A 23,693-nucleotide genomic window follows, 5' to 3' on the forward strand; every position below is an offset into this window, starting at 1 on the left:
GATGATGAAGATCCTTCTTTATATGGTTTTCCATGGAGAGTATTTTAGGTACGCAGCACAAAAGCTAACATATAATACTCAAGAATCAGTGTCAGTGTCCACCCTTGAGCCATCTGGAGTGGCATGACCAATCAGCTCGAAGACTGATGTGACACGAGGGTCTTCGCAAAAACACGTCATGTTGCACTTGTCACACGGCGGCTGCTCAAAGCGCATCTCTACTCTCGCCTCTCGACTCAGTTCGTCACTAAGATTTCTCCGATCGCAGCTCTGATGCCTCAAAGCATCAATCCAAAATCAGCTGATGAGAGCAATTTAAGCGTGTGTGTTGCTTTTGCTTTTCGCGTCAGACGTGCGTCTCAATGTAGGAGTGCGTGTGAGAGAGCGACGGGGTGAGGGGCGGGCCAGGATCTGAGTCGGCGGCCGAGTTCGGCTCCTGAGTGAACAGCTCCTGATAGGCTCTCTTCCACTCCTGGAACTCTGCCGACGACAGCTGGGGTTTGGCCAGCAGCCTGTCAATCAGCGCTAGTTCCCCCTCCCTGTCCTATGGGGGATGCAGAAACAGAGGAGGGGCGGGTCACTTTTCAAAATATCGCTCTTCTTTAAGACGCAGACACACGGAAAGCAAGACACACACTTAATGGGGATACACTAAGATTTGGGGAGATTTGACATGTGATCACCTTGCATAGAACACTTAAAAAACAACTGTTTTCATCCGTCATTGTTCTACTGAATATATTCACTACCTTCCATGTGTATTCACAATGAATGCATGGGCTACTTTTGAAGTAATTCAGTGTATATAATTTGGTAAATTTCAGTATCGCATTTTGAAACACCTTTAAATTACTACTTAGTTCATCATTCAGCACATTATCTACTATTAACTAATCCACTCGTAGGACATTTATTAAAACCTATTTAAATTAATATTTAATATTCTTGGGCAGTATGCAGTATATTAAGGCACTAAATACACTATTGTTAATATATACTGATGCAGTAATGCATTTTAATTCCACAATAGTAATAACTTTTGCATGATGATTACCACAAAAACTTTTATAGAAGAACGATGTAAGCATGTCAAAGTGTTGACGTTTCTCTGAGTTAGGACTAAAAGAAGCATCAAAATAAACACAGCTACCAATAGTAAAAGTACGAATTGTGAATAAAAAAATACTATACTGTTCAACTTCAGCTAGAATAGCCTAGTGTTTGATATTATCATTAGATACTGCTTGATAACTGATATGACTATATCATGAATTACTATGATTAAAATGATAATTTTTAAGATGATTATTACTATTATTAGCAGTAACAGTAGTAGTAAGAGTCAAAATATAATACTTGGCTAAATGTAGTTTCCAAGTGTTGTAACAGACCCACTTTTGCTACTATTTTAAGAAGTAAAAAGGTCTTATTGAAAAAAAAAAAAAGATTGTAAGCATTTATAAAAATGTATTATTTATTTTATTTATATTAAAAACCTATTAAATTCATATTTAAAACTGGGTTTGTTTTTTGAAAAGTCACCTTTTTCCTATCATAATACATCAGAAAACTAAAAATGTTTCTGTTTGACAAGTTACATTCTTCAGATGCTAATAAATGAAATAATGTTTTTTAACTTTTTTTTAAAGCAATGATCTAATTGTGCGATTCTAATTGTAGATGTCTAATATTTGTATTAGCCCCTTTAAAAACGAGTTCCTCTTTGTTTGATCAAAGTTAAACACATTCACTGGATCTTTCTTTCTTTATAACTTATCTAAGCCTCTTTGTTCAAGTGACAGTTAATGAATTTGAAATGCATCAGCAGTTACAAACATTTTTGTGACAGCACTGTCAACTTTCTTTTCTAAATTACATGGGAAATCATTGTTAATAAATTGTGTATAATTGAAAGGCAACGATGATATGTTGCTATATGACAGCGGTATCGTGATGGTGAAATATACATTGCTTCAGTTAATGTTCAGTCAGTAGTAGATTATTTCTAATTTAGCACTTCATGATCTTCGACTTTGTGCTGAAGCTGTTATTAAACACAACACACGAATCTCTTCTCTTGTTATTCCTTCTGCCATCACATTCTCATTCAAATGTATCATGTTGTTTTGGTCCAATTTTAATGTGCAGAAACACACAAAGAAAATATGAAATCCTTTGTTGTTTCCACAGCAACCACTGCAGATATGTTGATGCTGCCTGAACGCACAAATCCAACCTGATCCCTTGTAAATAGCAATTAAAATGTAGCCTCTACTAGGGTCACTGTGGTGTCTTCTGAAGATTATTTGTGAAACTTTTCATCCATGCTCCCCCCAAAGCTTGGTATATACCTTTAAAAGACGCGAGACAAGCAAACAAACACATAAGCTTCCCCACCCAACCAGACAAAAAAAACCTGATGTACCTGCAAGCAATAAAGCCTCCATGCCCTCACTTGCCATCCCGCCCCCATACACGGAGGAAGCAACAAAGAAACAAACTCTAGAGACATAAAAAAAACAGCAAAAGAGCCACCCAGCCTGGGAGCATCACTGCTGCTCAGACAGCATGAAGCAACAGACGGCTGCTTGACATCTGAGGACTCTGAGGAGACACACTGTGACAGATAACGCCACTAAAACTAACAAGACAGACATCTTCCAGCACATGAGCGGTGTTTATGTGTGCATCACAGTCAGAAATTATCATAAATATACAATTATGAAATAAATCCTCATGGAGAGAGCCATTCTTCTGTCTTATCATAGCTTTAACAAATGTTTTATTTTTGAACAGATGAGAAAAAGTGTTTCTATTTTACAAGCAGCACGTTTTGCCTTGAGGTCAATAGCCTTTGCACAATTTCTGAAGTAAACCATTATTTCAAGAAATCTTACAGTTCAAAAGGTTTGTGAAGAAGGAATGGGGAGGAGGCAGTTTCTGATAAGATTTTAGAGGAGTATGACCTGTAAGATTAATAATATGAGGTGAAATACAGTGTTGCATTTCACAAAAATTGAATTCTATGGAAGGAAAATAAAGTTCAACAAAACTGACCTTTTGCTAAGCTCCAGACTCAAAAGTGTCTGTTCCTATATGCCTTTATTGTTTGTGTGAGTACCTACTGGCAGCAACTTCTCTTACTGAGGTCCATTTCGTTGTTTTTAGTAAGCAAACGTCTGTTCCCGAGAGCAATTCTGTTAACCATCGTGTTGTGTCCTAGTCAAACGTTTTACAGATTTCACAGAAGAGCTGAAAATAAAGCCAATGCAGAAATGCCTCAAAGCTGCAGCTTCTCAAAAGGCCCTTTGAGGCCGCCTCCAATACTGATTCAATCTCCATAGATTCTCAAAATATCCAAATTTACAGCACAAATAAAGATGTTTGGAAAAATGGATTTTGTGTTTTTAGCATGCAAACTGTATCCTTCTTTAAACTCGGTTAAAGGTTAAACTTATGGATCATTAAGGGTGTGGCCGCTTTGAGTTTAAGGTTATGAGTCTCTACTGAAAGACACTGTAAGGAGTCGTCTGTACACCTGTTTTGGCAGATATAGTTTGGTTTGAGGCTGTTCACCAAAATTAACATCTCATTGGCTAACAGTTGCATACCGAGCCAGCAAACACAGATGACAGGATTTCTATACAATTTTGCTTTTAACTTCTGTCGTAAAATACTTTTTTTTTTATTGCATTACTTTTCTCCAGCAAATATTTTATCTAGAGAAGGGGTCTCGAACTCCAGTCCTCGAGGGCTGGTATCCTGAAACCTTTCCATGTTTCTCTTTTCCAACACACCTGAATAAAATTAGTAGGTCACTAGCAAGAGTATAGAACTTGACTGCATGTTGAAGTGGCAAACACTAATCCTACTCAAGTAAATTTAAGTCAATGTTAAGTGTTTGGAAAAATTTACTCCTAAAAGTACTTTTATTGCACCATGTTCATTCACTCACGAGCTGCTGTAACATGAATCAAATGGCTGAATTGCCACCTAAGTTCTATCCAGTTGTTAAGTGATGACGTGGCGAATCCTACTTCCGGGCCTAAAGTAGTCTGCGTTTAATATGGCTTTTGTGTTGTTAACATGTTTAATGTTATGTATTTTCTTCTATTTAATCTCAAAAAGCTCCTAAAACAGTCAGTGATCACTGTTGACCTCCCTCAGCTTTTATTACCGCTAATCATTTATTTAAACTCAGTTTTTAAAACCTTAGGATGTAACTACAGCCCAGCCCAGCCCATGCAGCAGTATATGAATGACTAACCTCGTATTGTGGATGGATTATCTCAGTTGTTCTCCTGGCTGAAGTTTGGTCCTTTTACAGCATCCTGCCATGCGATTACATTTGTTCCTGACCACCGAGAACACTCACGGTAACTTTTATCGAGTGGAAAAAAAAAAGTTAGCTTGTTTATATTATGCTAACATAGCTGTGTCGCTAGCGGTCACGTAGCACATCATTATATACCAGCTAGCCAAACTTCAGTAAGCCTACAAACGTCACTGCTGTTTAGTTCTCTGTCTACATTTATGTTGGAAGTGATAACAGAGCTGTACGTTTTAATTTGTTTCCAAAACCCCCAGTCAGGACATGCTATATTGTATTTAGATAGAAGCTAGCGAGCTAACTTCCTGCTAACTTCTAACTCCGTTAAATGTCATAAATTCCGTTTTCATGGATGCCTGGATGTTAAACTCAATCGTTACACCTGGTAGAGCAGAACGCTGATCATTTTATTATAGATGAAAGACTTTAGACAGTTTTTCAACTCTCAGTAATGCCATAGTGATCGTTTGATATATGGACCTGTAGCGGAGTTTAGGCCCAGACACGGCTAGTGACGTCAGACTGAACAACCGGATAGAGTCTTGCTAATGTCCTACTAATTGTGTTCAGGTGTGTTGCAACTGGGACACATGGAAAGGACACCGGACCTCGAGGACTGGAGTTCGAGACCAGTATCCCACACACATACTGTCAGTATCAGCAGTACACTGCAATAGCAATTAATTTTGTACAAGTGAAAATAAATGCACCACAAACATCAAAAACAACTTTAACTGAAATGTTAGTTTTTTTTATTTCTTCAAATGTGGTAAACGTCTTGCTTATAAAATGTTTGTACGCTGGTTTGTTTTTTATAGTATTTCAAATGGCCAGAAATGCATCACACAAACCCGGTGTCTACATCTGTACAAACATCGACAAGAGTTTGGGTGAGAGGTTAGGGAAAGGTCAGTCGTCTCGTCAGAAATTAAAATCCTCCTGTGCCTCTGTAAGTGTGCATGTGTTTGGCGTGCCCCCGTGCTCGTCTTGCGCATGTGTCTATATGAATGAGAGTGAGGACCAACCTTCAACGTGGAGGTCAGTATGCGGAGGCGGTGCAGGCGCTCGTTGAGATGAGGGTCAGCGGCCCTTCGGAGAAATGACTGCCTGAACTCTGACTGACCTTTGGACTCCGACCCCCGACCCAGAGGACAGACCCCACCCTGCTCGCACGCACGAAACAGGTCGCCCAGCGAGGCACCTTCACTGCCACCTTCAGAGCAGTCAGAGGGGAAACAGAGACCCGCACATTTAATGTTGAGTTGAACTCTTTGCTTCACATCTGTTACAGGATTAGAAGCTAAAAGGCCGGGGAGCGCCTTAAGTTATATCTCAGATCAACCACTGGAGGACAGCAGCACACCTCGACACATCTACGACATTGTGTAATGATTTGTATTAGTCACAGCAGGATTATTAACGAGGAGAAAATCCTGTCAGCCTCAGGGACACCCTCATCACTTTGGCAGTTTTATTTCCTTGCTCACATTATAATTGATTGTTCAATCCATTCCCTAACAAATGCAACATATATCATGCTATTACATAAATCAGTCTTATTTACTCTTGCAGTCCTTTCTTTTCATATGCTGCTTGCCTCACCTTGGCAACAGGAGCACCGTGGTGTCATTAGCCTCATTAGATCAATGTATGACTGCAGTGTGCTCTGCTTCAAGCTGATGATGATTTAAATGGATATGTCTGTGCCTGAGAGCAGTTTTTATATATGGCACATGTGCTGACATCTTCACCTTAAAAAGAAATTTCCTTTTTCCCCCTCCCCCTCAGTCTCTAGTGGCTGTCATTCACAGCGAGACACATTTTTGCGCTCTGCTGTTACCCAAAAAATGCATCACTGAGAGCAGCACCAGCTTCTTCTACTGAGTTAATCCCCAACATAAAATATTTTGTCCTTCAGTGAAATCGAGAAGGTCAAACATGTAATTATTTTTTTCCAGATTTGATCATTCCAGCTCGTTGTGTCAGTGGCTAGAACTAGCTCAGAATTAGCTGTCATTGTATGAAACACCCGAGCCCCCGTTATTATGGAGCAATATTAAGTACTTGGAAGTATTTTCCCTCATTGAGCTCTTGCAGTGAAAATAGCGTGCAGCACATAGCAATTCAACAAATGTCATGAAAACCAGACTGTATATAAAAGCTAGACATAGTCATCGTGGCATCACCCATTGGTTTTGGACTACAGAAAACCTCAATCTTGGTGTTTTTGCTCCCACAAGTTACTGAATTTGAAAGCCCTAAGTTATAAGCTAAGGGTAGTGAGCATGTGTAGCAATCTGCATCCAAAAACCACACAGGTACAAAGCATAGACACGGATACTGGTGCTTAGAAACCGATAATTGGTGCTTAGTAACAGACTGATAAAATACTAGAATTTCACTTAGAATGAACTGTAACTCGCAGCAGGCCATATCATTTTTGGCATTTAATTCAATTAAATGGCTCTAAAAGGTTAAAACACAGCTTTGGGCCAGCCTCAAGTGGTCAAGAGAGGAACTGCAGTTCTGCAGTGGGGAATTTTGCATTGGCTTTAGTTTTCATCCACAGACGTGGCTGCTTGCAGTCTCATAGCAACATAATGAAATTCTGTTGTTAAAAGAAGTTTTCAAAGTTTGAATTGTGAGGCTTTTTTCTTGCTTTCAGACAAAGCAGCAACCTCACTAATGGCCCTTAAAGAAGACCATGTAGCTTGGGAACGGCTGGTTTAAACCATTTGTGCAATCCTTTAGGAGAGCTCATTATTCTCCCCTATATAACATTTCATATGTTTCTCTGTTATTTGAATTTATTTTTTTCTAATGCAACACTGCTTGTTTGGTAGCTAGTTTTAACTGTTAAATTGCATCAATGTTCAGATGTTGTGGCTGGTTCATAGTCTGATTTAAAGTATTTTCGCTTTATTTTTATTGCCTAAAATCTCTGTGTACTGTATAATGAATGCTGCTTTTGTCTTTACTGTAGTGTTGATTTGGTGTTAAAACATAGTGAATAAAAATAATGCTTCCGGATTAGCTTTAAGCTCTCTGTGCCCTTGTAAGCATTTCACACCAAAAGCCTGATCCAGCATGAACTCACCGTTGTGTGTTTGCTGTTCTTCTTTTGCAGGCGGTGCGAGGAGCGTGTGGAGGTTGCTGTCTCGTGGCAGTGTGAAGCTGCGGGGTTTCCCTCCCTGGGTTGCCATAGGAATCAGCCTCTGCATTGCCATGGGCAACGGGACATTCCTCGGAGCAGGAAGAGTGTAAACGGCTCCGGCCATCATTGAGCCACCACCTGGCTCAGCAAAGACGGCGTCCTCTGCAATGAAAAGAAAAGAAAATTGATTTGCTGTTATTTGAGTCATGAATGCAACATGACTCATTTCTTTAAAAGAACACTCTGTTCAATACAGTAACATTTATTTTAAATATATTCTGACTGAATCAGAGACACATTGCTATTCCAGCTTTAAAGCCACTGTCCACATTGGAGCATCAGAAAGAACACTTAACACATACATTACTATTAAACACAAGATCATATATAAAACACACAAGCTTCAAGCTGCATCAGCAGCTGCACAAAATATTTGACAAATATCATTGCAGGCAGGGGTCAAAGTTGATTTTAATGAGGGAGAGCTGAAGCTGATGATCACAGATGATAGCAGACAGTTTTCATGGGGGCGCTTTCTTGAGCAGAGAGTAGTTCCTGTCAAAACACTAGAAATTCTGCTCTGTGTATGGACCTTTCAAAATTTTAATGGCACACTTTCTGGAAAAGCTTTCTTGTTCTTGGTATTAATAAAATAACAATCTAAGATATAGCAAATTTTAAAAAAAAAAACACTTTTTTTGCAGTTCTGTTACTTTTAGTGAAGCAACCATTTTGTTAAATTTGATGGGGTAAAAGTACAAAGGTATAATATACAGTATATATAAGTATATATAATAAGTCTATATTTCTATATAAGACACTGCTATACAGGACCATATTGTACAGAATTAATTATTAATTAATTAATTCACTCATTTATTTTATAGCTCAGGGAAAAAAAATGGCATTCCTGGTACAGGTAGATACAGTATTGAAGATGGACATAACTAATATGATGTCATCATGTTATCATGATGTCATCCACTGGTTTCTACAGGCTTGTTTTGAAGCCTCAAGATGAGCATTTCCACTGTTGTCATCTTGTTTTTAAAACAAATGTGATAGGAAGGGGCGTGCCTTACTGTGAAATTGATTGCTCATTGACTCTATCCACAACTATGGCCATCTTTTGGCCTTGAGATAAAATGCAGGCTTAAGGCACTTTCACACTGGTTTAATTTTTCCAAGCAAATGCTACGTCTATGTTTCATAATGTCAGTGCATGGAATAAGAGTTTGCATGACAGAAAACAGAGGGTGGAGACATAAAAATTGAAGCTGTACTTTCTTTTGGCCGAAACACAGTCACACCATTTAACCTACATGTACCTCAGACATTCCCCTCTTGAAAGAGCTGGACTGCCATAGATGTTTACTGTATACTAAATAAGAACAATAAAGAACTGGTTGTTATCAAGCGAGCTAGCTAAATATGAGACACTTTGATTTAGATTTAATAACTAATGAAAAACAAACTTTACACTTTATAATTAAATGACACTAATCCATTTTTAGATTTTTTTTTGCCATCTTGGAAAGAATATGTTTTTTCACCTATATTGCAACAAACCACTATGAGGGGAAGATCTGGGAAACATGTTGGTGTGCAGAAACACATTGGGTTTTCATTCTTTCTGTAGAACATAATCACAGCTTAAACAGAAGTCACTAACACTGATGTGTTCAAGCAACTGAATTGGAATTTGGGCACTACCAAGTGGTCCAGTTTGAAGGTAGTGCAGTCCAGCCTCGGTCAATGGCGTCTCAATCAGGTCCTGCCAAGAGCGCCTCTGCGATGATGAAGAGCGGCCCGGGGACCCTGTCTCACTACTGCCCCCAGCAGGACTGGAGCGGTACTACAGAAAACAACAGATAAACAAATTATTCAGTAGACTTACCAGATGCAATCAAAGCATGTGGTCCCATATGAAGGCAGCTCCTATATTACAAATTGTAGTTTATTGTTGGTAAAATGTATTTCTCTAAACATAATATGCTAATTAGGAAACAGTCTGTTGCACTATATTCATCATCTTCTAGAGTCTGAACTTAGGAACAAAATCTATTTGATATAATTTATACGGTAATTGAAATCAAGAGTCCCACACTATAGTTAGTAATAGTATACCACCATCAGTTGGCTGAACCATTGATATACATGCAAAGCTGGGTGGATCCACGCTTTACTTGTTCTTTTAACATCAGAATGTCACAGCAGAACTATGTAATGGTTGTGTGGAAAAATCTCAGTGGATCAGTACTTTCTGAAATATTGAGACCAGCCTGTCAATAACTATCCCACATTCAAAGTCACTTCTTACCCATTCTGATGCTCTTTTTAAACTTCAGAAGGCCTTCTTTCCCATGTCCGCATGCTTAAACGAACTGAGTTAATGTCATGTGATTAGCTAACTATGCATCAGCGTTAAATAGCAGTTGAATAGATGAATGTAGTAAAGTGGCTGGTGAGTGTAAATTCAGACTAAAAAGCACATTCATGCTCCGAAGTCGAAAGAACAATTTCCGAACTGTTGAAATGAGACCATTAAACTCAGGTAATATTAAACATCATCACACACCTCTACAGGATCACATCTGTACTGTACGTCGCTGCTGTTGCTGCCCCCTGCTTTTCTGCCACTGTGTGTGGTGCCTCCCCCAAGAGGACCAGGGTGGTACTGCGGCTCTGCAGCTGCAGCAGGGGGCTCGCCACAAAGGAAGTCCTCTTGGGATGAGCGAGAGCGAGACGTCTCTGTGGAAGACAGCCGAGTGGTCCGACCTCCTTCCAAGTAGGCGCTCATCTGATAGAGAAAAAGGAAGGGAGACAATGTGGCAGACATCAAATGATCGCCTTGTTTCATTCAACCATATGACACACTTCAAAGAAAGGATTTCATCAGCATGCCTGCCTGATTGAGTAAGTGTGTGATATGGTAGGTGAGAGACAAGAAGACAAAGCAGAGGGGTGTTTGAGTGACTCTATTATTATCTTAAAACTTAGCAGCCTGTGTTTTGTAACTTCAATTACATGGACAAGGTGCTGTTGGTGTTTCCTTTCTTTTACCCTATGATTAAAAAAAACATAGCCCAGGACAGAGATGCATGATGTACAGCAACCCATTTCAACTTCAAATATAGCAACATTTATGTTTAATATAGCCTCAGCACTATCTGTACTTATTGCTTTATTGGCAATAATTCCAACTGTTACAGTGGACTAGGAAGCACAAGGCCTCAATTTAGCCTCCGAGTACAATATCTACCTTGTGAGAGATGCAATACAGTTTACAGTGTGTGTGTGTGTGTGTGTGTGTGTGTGTGTGTGTGTGTGCGTGTTTGAGAGAGAGTGACTCACTGATGGAGGCCGTGGGTAGGTGTCATATGGAGGTGGGGGACTGTCCTGTTTGGGGCTGGAGGCAGCGTCATCCTCATGTTCACTTTCACTCCAGTAATCTACAGGAAACCCACCCACATACTGTCAGATCCATCCGTACACATACATCTAGTGTATTTGTAGTATCATGCACATTTTACATATTAGCTTAGAGTGTTGTTTCTTAATGGGAACCAATTACACTTTTCCTTATTTTCTGTCATTTATTAAACTGATGGATGCTCATATTAAACATGATTGAAGTGATGAATAATCAGTAGTCAGTGTACACCGTAAAAAAAAAGAAAATCCTAAAAAAACAGTAATATTCCAGCAGCTGGGGGCAAAAATAATACCAGAAAATAACAGAAAATAACTTTCTCATGAAAATAAGGTTATTTTCAGTAATGACAATACAGTTTGTTGCCCTAATTTTACATGGGATTTTGCCTTTTTCAAGTGCTTTTAAACATTAAATTAGGAACACTTTAATGTGATTAAACAATGAAATTACCTATAAACAAGGTCAATGAATGCGGCAATATGAATAATAATACTTAAATGTACAGAAATATACAGTTAACAGTTGGTTTAAATAATAATGGATTGCATTTATTTTGAGACCCTCAAAGCGCGTTACAATTCCACTTTATAATCCCCCCTCTGGCCATCACCAGTAGGTGGTAGGTGAAGTGTCTTGCCCAAGGACACAACGACCGAGAGTGTCCGAGCCGGGGCTCGAACCAGCAACCTTCTGATTACAAGGTGAACTGCCAACTATTGAGCCACAATCGCCCTAAATGACAATAATAATTATTATTATTGATGTAAAAAAAGTTTATAAGAATCATTTTATATATTTTTCCATAGCATTACATTTGAATTTAACAGTTCAATCTTTTAAATAATGGACAAATATTTGTGAAATTATGGTCCATTTGTGAAAGTATTTTAACAATCTAAATATGCATATGTACAGACAAATATATTTAAAAAAACAAAATTATGTTTTATTACATTTACAGTGATTTTACGTTAATTTACATTTGGAATGTAAAATCACAGTCTATTTATGTAAATTTAATGATATTCTAGAAGAACAGTACAAAACTGTAAAATACACAGTAAAATACTTTTATATTACTTTTTTTTTTTTTTTTTTTACAATGTATGTAGATATTAGAAAAAGTTCAGCCCTGTTTGAGATTTTGTTGTTGGTTTTTGTCCTTCTCTTGGCTCTATATGATGACACTATAGTTATTTCTAACATGGCCACATCAGGTACATTGCTCTGGCTCTGAGCAAATTAGCGCAATCAACCTGCTGTTCAAACCTTCTGTTTGCTAGTGGAAGCCTCTTAGTGATTCTGTTGGGTTTTTACTTTGCAAAGTAATGTGGTTAAGATGACTATTGATGGGAACTGGTGCTATATGAATCAAATTCTTTTGAATCAAATCAAAAGGGAGGGCAGCCTCATGGTAGAAGAGCTAAGATAATCTGAAGAGCTGCATAAAATAAAGTAAATGGATAAATATAGTATTTATTATTTATTATTTATTTGTACTAAGTATTCCACCATTTTCTTTCCATTTATCCACCTGTCTATTGATTTACCTTCCATTCAGCCATCGGAATACCATGAGAGATAGAAAACATGCCCCAAGTACATCTATCAGGTTAACATCTTATCAGGCATTTTGTGCCACAGTTCCCAGATGGAGTTGGAGGTTGAATTCTTGTTTGTCCCACATAGCAAAATTGGTATGGCTCGGATCTGGCCAACACAATGTGCTTACACATAACCCACATACCGCAAAGAATGACGGTGGCCCAGATCTGGTTTGCCAGAGGTGGCCCACACATAGGCCAGCACAAGGCCAGCTGCAGACACACTGGTGGTCCTGTGCTGGCCCAGAACAGTTTCAGCTCTGGCAACAGATGTCAGCCTAATGTGTACGTTAATCAAACCACAACATGTGCCGGAACATAATAGTGCAAAAATAACATGACAAAATTCCATTCAGACAGTGAATGGACTGATTCTTACGTAGCACTTTTCTACTCTCCTGGATTACTCAAAGTGCTTTATACAACATGCCACATTCACCCAATCTCTCTAAACTGAGTGCTTCCTAACTACATTCATACATATTCACAGGCTTGACATACAGACTGGAGGAGCCAGGAATCAAACTACTAACCCTCTGATCAGAAGGTGACCTGCTCTACCCCTGGAGCTACAACCACCCGGCAGTAAACATGACTAAACCCTCATTAGGTTTTGGATGAAGTGTACTCTCACAAACCTGTCAAACCTGCATTTGAAACATTGGCTACCATAGCGGTATAGTATTGCAACATGGCATTTGGGTCCTCTAACTAAAATAGGAAAATGGGAACATAAATAGTGCCATCATTGCCAGACCTGGCCCACATCTGGTTGACATACACCCTGCCATGACACCAGTCAGTCAGAAGTGCCAGCTTGACACCAGATCCGGGACAGACCTGTCTGCTATGTGGGGTGATTTTAGTTTTGTTTCCTGTTCTGGGTTTATTTTATGTTTTTACTCACTTTTCATTTTCAAATATTGCCTAGTATTTTCAGTCATTCACTTTTGGTTACATGTTGCTACTGTTTGACTTTATAGACTAATGTTTCCCTCTATCTTGACCTTGTATGCTTTCTCTTGTGTCAAGTTTACTCTTGTTTCATGTGCTTTAGTTATGGTTGCAGTTCACTTCTAGTTTTACTTGTCTACTTGTCTCTTGTGTCACACTTTTAATTTGACTGTTATTGTCTAGATTAGTTTCAGCTCTATATATTCCCTATTCCCATTCCTATTCCCTGATTACCTTTTGTGTGTATAAATAGCCCTGTCTCTCCTTTGTTCTTTTGTTCTGTTTACTGTTCCTGATCTCCTGGGACTAAGTTTTAAATCTGGATTACAACTATTAAAATTTTGGCTTTTTATTGAAACTCTGAATGAGGATCTTGCATTTTGGTCCTCACTCCACAAGTAGAATGGATGTTTTGCTTTGAGTATTTAATACACAAAAAACCTTTGATATAGCAACAATAATTCATTTGCTACGAGTCAGCAACCAACTGACATGTAAATCTTGAAAAAAAAAAAAAACAGAGAGAGGGGGGGAAAAAAAGAAGAAAAAACTGTGATGTTTATTCATAGCTAAGTTTTTTAAACAGACACGAGGGCCAAAAAGCTCATTGGTTATTCTACCCATGAACAGTTTTCTTTTTTTTAAAAAAATATTAGAACTGAACACACAAAAAAATCTTTAATCTAAGCTTTTCAAAAGTCTCAGAGTATTCTGCAGCCTCTGGCTAACCATGTTCCAGACATTTCTTTTTTTTTAGAATTTTTTTAATGCTTCAGATTTTATGTGGAACATAGTAAAGGATCAAAAACTGTTCAGACTAAACAGTTAAAACCAAATTATTAACAACTAATATGTCTTAAAATATTTGGTAATAAAAACAAACATCCTTTTTAATCATTAAAAAAAACCCACTTTTTTCTTTTCGTATAAATGGTATGAATGATGGCATTTTATTCCCCTGGCTTTTGTGGCTTTGTTTTCAACATTTTTAGACCCAACTAGCTTCACCTCATTACCATCCAAAACCTTGGGGGTATTGAGTTGATTATCTTTGCTTATGTCCAAAGTTATAGTTCAAATACTTTTACCCAGATTATAATGTCATTTACCTGGTTTGCTCACTATTAACATTTAGCTAAATTCAAACTAACCTTGTAAATTATTATTTTCTTCCCAGGACCTTAAAAAAAACCTGGAAAACATGTACATTACTTCACATTTCGTCAGTGGAGTGAAGAATGTGGACCGCTTTTAAGTGAATGGTTCCTCTGCGCTTGTTAGTTTTTGAGAACTGAAGGAGAATATATTTCCAGAAATAGCTAATTGCATCACATTACCAAGCGGATGAAAAATAACTGTTTGGTTTCTGAGTGCCTGGGGGTGTAATGAAACAGTCATGTGTGGTACGGGGTCATTAGTTGCCCATTAACAAATTTTTCTCCCAGTAAGCCCCTAGGAGATTTATCTGGCTATTCTGGGAATATAACAATAAGTTCAATAGGTATAGAAGTATTATTGTGTTGTTGGCTTAAGATGACATCCTACAGCAGCCATCGTTTGAAGAACCCTTCACCATGTCGCTGAATGAGCCCCTCACCCTGCTCCTGGCGTATCCTCTCTCGCTCTGCATAGCCTACAGCGGCCATGTTGAGGCGACTCAGCCACCTAACAGAAGGGGGAACTAATTAGATTATCTCATAATGTACGCAAACAAATAATTAAACATTAAAATAACAATTTCGCTTGGGGTCCCAAAGTCTCACAGTGTACATAAATAATCACTTGGGAAAAAATGATTACTTCTTTTTATTTTAATTTTTTGTTTTTTTAAAAGTTTGAAACGATATTGAGCTGCTCTGATCTACAGCATGATAACTACATCATATAAGTAAATAGGTATATCAAACATGGTTTAAATGTTATGTAAGACATGGATGAACAAATATATACATATTTTGTTTAAAAAAAGTCAGTAACAGACAAAAACAGGTACATAGGTATAATATATTATCCTTAGTATGTTGTGACTCGTAAAAAAATTGGCCACCTATAAAAAAATGGCCTCTGTGAAAATGTCTTAAAATTTTTGATACTAAAAACAAATTCCCTTTTTAAACATTAAATAAAACACTTTTTTCCCCCTTTTTACTTGAAGGGTCTTTTGTGGTGTTTAGCCACCCAGCTGGAAGTCTGCCCTACTCTATAACCTTCACCCTGCACACACTCCTTTACCTGTTCATGTCATCCACTCCATCTGCTGCAAAGTAGAAACTCTTGACCTTGGGGTGGCAAGCTTTGAAAGCACTAGAGGGATAGAGGGTGTTATTTTTGCAGGCACACATTCATACATTCAAGAGCATGTGATCTGCACGTAACATACACATATATATGCAAGAGACCTGCGTTTGTTAAGCACTTACTACTTCTTGCGGCATTCACTGGCTCGATCGATCTTAAATTCTGGAAGACTGACAAAACCTTCGGCTTTTTCATCCTGAACAAAGAGCGAGGAGAAAGAAATGTTTAAAAAAAAAGACAGACAGCAAGCCAAAAAAAAAAGAAAAAAAAAGAAAAAGAGGATGGCTAAAAAAACTGTTGATTTCATGTGTTCACTCTCTGTTTTTCCAAATGCACATTATTTTTTCTAAGTCTGACTGAACAGGAAGAGGTTGATGAATGTCAGATTAAATAAAGATAAGACTTTAAAACCTAACAGCTCTCTGGTCAGCCACTGACGGGGTTTGCACTGACAGTGTTAAGAAGCGAATTCTTGCCAGCTTTTTTTTTTCTGGTTTATTTAGCCATAAACCAGAGAACTAGAAGGGGGAAAAAGTGATGGTGGGATAAAAAAGAATGTTAAAAATAAATAAAGACGTTACGCTAATGTTGATACAAATTAATCAAATTATATAAATAAGTTTGACTTTACAGTCATGTGCAAAAAATGTAAGAGTTCTGTCAATTCCATGGTTTTACATATCGGGCAAAAAAAAGAGAAATTACTCTTAAAGTTATTTAAATCCAACCTCAGGCGTATACCACATTTTACTACATATACCACTATTTCATTATTTATTTAAGTCACAACACAGAAGTAGTGTGTAGAAAAACAAAGTACACCCCGTGATACAGTAGCTCATAAAACCACTTTTGACAGCAACAACTTGAAATAATGATTTTATGTATGACTTTTTCTGTCTCTCCCATTGTTTCTCTGACCCACTCTTCTTTACAACATTGCTTCAGTTTCAGTTTAGTTGAAGAATGCATTGTATTTGTTTATACACAGCTCTCTCTCAACCCTCCACCACCTCCATCTTGACAGCTGTCATAAGGTGTTTGTGCTTGTTAAGACCAAGCTCAAAAGCCAAAACAGAAATATGGAGACTGTCACCAGAGTTTTAAAAATGTACTTTATTTTTATCATTATATAATTTTAAATTGCAAAGAGAAAAGAGGTTGCAGAAGGGCCTAACACCTCACACGTAACTTTAGTTGACATCTTCAAACATGGATATGAGGATCCCAAGTTGCTGCACAGAGCAAACAAAAGTAACATGTGACCAGCACATAGATGAGCACAACAGCCACAAATCAAAAGGATTACTCAGTAAGTAATTACTCAGACAATTACTACAACACAAACCAAAAGCATCAACCAACAATCCCAACCATGTGATCTGTTCTTGCCATCACACAAACAGTCACACACCAAGCGGCCCTATGCCACAACAAGTTACTTTGATCTAGAAAATTCAGTAAAGCAAGCATACTAGTGACCAACCCCAAATGAAGTGCAATATCTACGCAATTTAAAGAAATGTTTTTGGCCGTCACCTGGCCAACAACACTCACAAGTGATCCAACAAAAGTAGCCAGCTTTTCCACAACACTAAAGGTCACAGCACAAAGCACTCACCTCATCATCTGGCATCCATAAACACTTATTTACTAGATGTAGATGTTTGAGGCAACTTTGAATGCAAACTCAAGAGCAGGCAGCAGATCAGAGATGCAGTCTACAAGAAAACTCTGAAGTCTGAATCCCCACCCAGGATAACCACCAAACTTAATAAACTAAACCACCAAACAGGTACTACAGTGGACAGGCAGCACAGCCACCCAGCTGAAACACATTTGCTAAGGAGAGTTTTCTCAATCACAGCTAACACCTTAATCATCACTCAAAACCTCTGATGTTTTGTCTCCACAAACATATCTAAAGTGTCCAAAATATCCCGGACAAGCCCCCATTTATGTTACAACCTTTCTCAAAAGGAGCAACATAAATATGGAGTCTGACACCACAGTATAAAAAATAATAGATTTTATTTTAAATGACATAATAAGTTCGCTAAAACAGGTGGTACCACAGAGACAAAACTGGTGCGCCCCTCGAAAGCCTGGCAGCTGTGCCAGGTTTTGGACCTCACCAGGTGTAGTCAATTAGCATTTCAACCCAGGTAAGACCTGAAGACTCGTGCACTGCCACTGCAAATGGAGCAGGTGTTGCAAAGGGGCATAACAGGTTTGATATGTTGTGTTTGATTTTTATCAAACATAATGCTGTGCATTATGTGCAAATATCTCTACTTTGGTCTCATCTGTCCAAAAAACATTGTCCCAGAAGTTATTATTTCATATATAATTTTGGAAATCTAAGCTGTGCTACCATGTTCTTTGCAGAGAGAAGAAGCATTGTCCTGGAAAACCTTCCACACAAATCATACTCATTCAGTTCTTTTCTAATTGTACTGTCATGAACTTTAACAGTTAAGATGCTAACTGAGGCAAGGAGAGTTTGAAATGCTTTGTTTAAATGTTATTTTTTAATAAATTCTCTGAGCTTTGCATGTACCTTGGAGTTAATTTGCATGAACAATTTGTGTTATTCATGCAAATTAACATGTTAGGGACCAAGTATATTATGTCTTGATACATACATCTTTAAATTAAAAGAAAGTATAGTTGTTGTTTTTTTTCACAAAACTATATGCAAACGTCTCCCACTGTCTTTATCACACACTAGCAGGAGGGCAGCTTCAAACAAAGCACATCCACTTGTATGGTGTTGTAGTTCTAGGTCCCGACTGTGGTAATGCCTCCTTTGCTAAAGCATCACTTTTGTGTCAGTAAAAACCTCAACATGAGTTTTGAGACATACCTCTTCATTGATGTACCAGTACAGGCAGTTGTCTTTCAGAACAAACCAGTACTTCTTCCATTTTTGAGAAAAGTAACCCTTTGCATCTCTCTTTCTCCACAGCCAACCCTCGCAGTCTCCTCTGCCCAGCGCCTTGCAGGAAACACGCCTCCGACTCAGCGAGGCCAAACTTCGTCCTGGAACAACATGGAGGAAATGTGAAGGCAGCGGAATTCACGGACAGAAAATGATCTCAAAACTAGAAGAAAGCACAAACTCAAAGAAGGAAAATGTGTCATTCAAAGGGTAGCACTAATGCTGCTTGTAAGTTCTCACTTCAGTGTGAATAAAATCTTTCACAAAATGTCACATCCTAATGTAGCAATGATTCTTGGCAATGCCTCAGTCTCTGGACTTGACAGAATGCTGCTGCACTGCAGTAAGGTAAGAGGTGTTTAATAAAAACTGCCTTTTCCTTCTGGCATAAAAGCCCTGTAACATTTTTCTCAGCAGGCTCCTCATTAAAGATTACCGGGGAAACTTGGCTCTCAGTCGAGGCCACGGAGAAACTTGCATAGTACTGGATGAAAAGTCTTTTAACATGGTTACAATACTCCATTTACATCTGTGGCAGTGCAGGTCTAAAGGAAACAGGATTCTTACACAGTGCATGACATGAAAAACTACACTTCAACTACGCATTGTGAAAAGATTTTGAGTCTGGAGATAATTAATAAGCTTTAGAACACCCCCACCCCACTCGACACACACACACACACACACACACACACACACACACACACACACACACACACACACACACACACACACAGACAGACACACACACACCTTACATCCTCAAAATGCACAAAAGTGCTCTCGAATAATGATTATTCTTCATTTTCTGTGCAGCAGCTCCAGGCTATAAACTGATACCATCACCAATTTAGCTTTAAAAGAGAACTACTCGTTATAGAAAACGAAGATTTTTTTTTCTCTGATCCTCAACGAAAAGAGTTACTAATATTTCATTACACATTTGATAAGAGTACCACTTGGAGCAGTGGAACTGTGAATAAATCATTATTATCACACTCATTTTGAAACTTTGCTTTAATTGCGGTAAACAAACAAAGCCGTTGACCATACGTGCAGATGGAGCTAAAGCTTTCGCACAATGGCAGATGGTGAAACAAGCAAAAGGCCTCTGGAAAAAAACAAAAAACAATCCCTTTCAACATGTTAATCCTCGTTCGTGTGGTAGAAGAGAAAAAAAGGTTTGGTCAGATAGGGAAAAAAATACTGATGGCTGTGAGTAAAATTATCCAAAAAAAAAGAAGAAAAAATCCTAATAAAGAATCAACTGAGTCATTTATGTAAATAAAACTAAAAAGGTAAGAACTGATGTTACAGTAATCATCCTGCAACGATAAATGTTAACGATGATATAGAGAAATGCTGGATTCGTGAATGTGTGCACACTGACTGAAAGCAAATTCGCCTGCAGTCCGGTCTGCAGCACGCTCATCAAAACATGCAAAATGGGAACAACGTGTTAAAATGCAAACACAGAGCTGTCTGCACAGACTGCATGAGTATGAAACGATTACAAGGTGAGAAAACTACCTCATAAGCAAATTATTAAAATTTTTTTACATCGATTTTTTTTGACTGTTTATTTCAACTGCTAAAACCATAAATCATGTTTTCTTTGGCTCAGCCCAAACTGTGAAATGCATGAAAAGCAATGAGGTTTTTCAATTATGCATTACCGTTAATAAATGATCACAAAAATGTGGAGAAATCGACTTTAATCTTGAGTATTACTGGAGCAATTTATCAGTTTATATAATAATGAATTTTTAAAGCCCACCATTCTTTAAAATCATTGATTATAGGAAAGCTCAGAAAACAGCTACAGTTCCCAACTTCTTAATTGTGGCCACTTGTTTATTTTAGCCTGAGTAACACAAAACAGAACGAAACAATGAGCAGTTTTTAAAACTGACGATATATTTCAGACTAAGTTACCACAAATATAAACATTCATTACATATTCACCATGTCTGTGTATTTACCACAGTGATGGAAAATGAAGGGGAACTCTTCATTTGGTTATAAGATCTACTTTCTTGTAGCTTCTTTGAGAGGTGAAAAGATGAAGAAGGGGCAAAAGTTCTTTCCATTTAGTTGTTGATGAAAGGTAAAAGATGTTTTCCTGATCAGATGAACATACAAACTGTCTGTGAGCCATTTAAGGACAACACAGCACTAGGACTTCAGTGGGTTAAATTTCATTCACTTTCATAAGAAGAAAAACAGCCTAGACAAAGGGGTTGGTTTGATCCATTGACATTGTTTCTATAATAATGTTATATATGTACCTAAACTACTTGGGATACTAACCCTTACTACTGACAGCAGTTTTTTTTAGCTGTTGTTTGAAAGTAAAACTAGAGCTTGTTGATTCATATTGTACACTCTAGATAAAAGATGCCAGCAAAAAGTTAAATGAACCTCTAATGGCCAGCTGGTTATCTGTGTTCCCCCTTGATTTAAATCAATGTGTTTCACATTGAGCTTTCAAGCAGATCATTCACAAATTGGAGAGCTGTAAATGAAAGTTTTCCAAAAGTTCCCAAGGTCACAGAACAATTAAAACAAAGAGAGGAAATCACCCCAAATTACCCACTTAAACTCATCATTCAAAAAAAAAAAATTTTCTAGTTGGTCAGAGATTAGAAAACATGCAGTTCCGCTTGTGTTTCCAGTTTCTAGTTGTGTAAGTGATACTGTACTACACAGCTTTAGGTCTTCTGATATGACAAACTTTTCCACATTTGTCTCCAGATACATTGGATCCACTTAATATGCAAGAAGAGTTTGTTACAAACAAACAATGACTAAAACTAAATGTCCTGTCTTTTCTATATAATTGTCTTCCACATGGGATTTACTTGCCTTCAAAAATTGCTTTGGGAAGCATGAAAAACTGGAAATGTTAGATGTTCTCCTGCTAGCCAGTAAACCCTTCAGTCAGACCTCCAGTCCTGAGCATGATCATGGAGGAATTTGCCAATCTCTAAGCTGAAATATATGGGCAAGGGCAGCAGATGTGCATGAGCTGGTAATTATGGATGGTGTTTACACACATAAATATGAAATTAACTTAAAAATTCATCCATATGCTGACATCTAACACCAGAAAATTAAGAATCTACCACAAATCCTCTTATTGGGAGCAAATGCACCAGTAATTTTGCCCCACTCCTCCTCAGCTATGTGACTGCCTTCATTTTCATTATGACATTTTTATTTCAGTTACATGAGAGTTATAATTTCATATTTTTGAATTTTATTTGGAATTTTTGTTTTCCAGAGTGGGGTTTTTCTCATTTCAGTGTTAGGATTAAAGTGTTTAATTAGATTGAATTAGACATAAAAACTTTTCAGGGGTTCAGAACAGCTGTTACAATACAAGCACACCTTTTCTGATGATAGTTGACTCACATTAATGTAGTCTCAGTAAACATCTGTTCCAAAGCTTAGTTTATATAAAAAATGCCCTTCGCTTTTTAGATTTTTTTAGTTTGGTCAAATTTGTCATCACAACCTTTCTTTAACTGAGTTTTCCCGAGTTAGTTTTGTGAGTGCAAAGTATCATTTCAGTTCAGATCAGTATCAAATAAAGTGTTACTATGACTGCTGGCTTTGTGAAGCAGCAGCTGCTCTCACATTCTTCCTGCTTCCATTAGTGGATGAGTGAAAAATCACAACTGGCAGCATCTGTTCACACCTAACAGGTGGCTTTCCTGCTTACCTTTATTCTTCTTCCTGTTCTTTGACTGCAGAGAGGAGGAGGAGGAGGACTGTTGGTATGTCTGAGAGAGGTTGGAAAGAAGAGGAAGAAGAGAGGGAGGGAGAGGCAGGCTGTCAGGATGAATCAGTGCCCTTTGTTTGCTGCAATGAATTCTGGGATATAAAAGATGACAGATCTTAGGGAGAGCAGGAGCGATGAGACGAGGAAAGGGGAGCTGAATCGTTCTCCCCGTTCTCTCATTATCTCTTCCTCACACACAGACACACATATGAGGGGATGGAAAAGTGAACCTCACGGAGGACATTAGTGACTTTCACACCTCTAAACATAGAACAGAAGGACAGGAGGGAGGTTCAGGTGACACAATAGGACGTCCAGGTGAGGGAGGACGTTTGTGTGTGTGTGTGTGTGTGTGTGTGTGTGTGTGTGTGTGTGTGTGTGTGTGTGTGTGTGTGTGTGTGTGTGTGTGTGTGTGTGTGTGTGTGTGAAGAAGCTCAGGGGAGCTGTGAGATTAAGCAGAGACTTCAGTAAGCAAAACATGAAGGACAAGCATCCAAAACAAGGGTATGTGAAGTCTGACAGTGAACCCTGACATGCCCACTTACTTGGTGTGTTTAAAATTTAGAGTGAATTATCTAGTTTGTGCTTTTAAAAGAGGACAGAGGTAAATCTATCAGGGGATTACTGTGATATATGAAGAAGTGATCATTCAAGTTGTGCAATTTTCTTAGTGGATAACAGTTACATCTTAAAGAATAACTGTTCATGATTCCATGTTTGTCTAAAGCAGAAGGAATAGAAAAAGTTAAGATTGATTTTGTTTTATAAAACAGTGGCAATGATATATGTGGAGTCTATGCTAATGTTTAGTCAGCATCATAGACAGTGCCAAAGGCCGACGTAGCTTCTGTGACTGAAAAGCGAAACATAAAAAGTGAAGCCGATGGGGAAATGCCTTCAGCCTGCTTTGTTTTTAATGAAAGCTGGGGGAACTAGATGTGATTGTAAAAAGACTTCCAGTCTCACAGGAGTCTATGGGAAAATGTACCACCGACTGGACCTCAAGTTCCACGTGACTCATTTCAGGAAATACTGAATAAAACATTAGGTCCATTTTTAAAATTTTGGCCATTCTAAGGTTTGCATTATACATTGCGGACACAGACGTGCACATCTGGAACCCTGACGGCCGAGCAGTCTTTCCTGTTATACTTCTTTGAAGTCCCCCACCTGGGTTGCATGCGTGGCTAGT

General features: G+C 38.2%; 1 protein-coding gene across 1 annotated transcript in view; it reads right to left on the reverse strand.

Moving 5' to 3' along the window:
- Positions 1-247: 247 nt before the first annotated feature.
- The window catches only part of cnksr2a (connector enhancer of kinase suppressor of Ras 2a), an 86,155-nt gene continuing 62,709 nt past the window's right edge, over positions 248-23,693 (reverse strand). Inside the window, exons 14-24 of the mRNA XM_080865960.1 lie at positions 22,442-22,502; positions 18,643-18,818; positions 15,899-15,972; positions 15,711-15,782; positions 15,076-15,143; positions 10,839-10,936; positions 10,063-10,284; positions 9,198-9,339; positions 7,428-7,646; positions 5,356-5,543; positions 248-544 (exon numbers count right to left, since the gene is read on the reverse strand). Coding sequence (XP_080722086.1) covers positions 347-544; positions 5,356-5,543; positions 7,428-7,646; positions 9,198-9,339; positions 10,063-10,284; positions 10,839-10,936; positions 15,076-15,143; positions 15,711-15,782; positions 15,899-15,972; positions 18,643-18,818; positions 22,442-22,502 — 1,518 coding nt within the window. The 3' untranslated portion in view covers positions 248-346. The remainder of the gene's footprint in view (positions 545-5,355; positions 5,544-7,427; positions 7,647-9,197; positions 9,340-10,062; positions 10,285-10,838; positions 10,937-15,075; positions 15,144-15,710; positions 15,783-15,898; positions 15,973-18,642; positions 18,819-22,441; positions 22,503-23,693) is intronic.

This window comes from Rhamphochromis sp. 'chilingali' (genome assembly GCF_963969265.1).
Source record: "Rhamphochromis sp. 'chilingali' genome assembly, chromosome: 18".
Lineage (NCBI taxonomy): Eukaryota > Metazoa > Chordata > Actinopteri > Cichliformes > Cichlidae > Rhamphochromis > Rhamphochromis sp. 'chilingali'.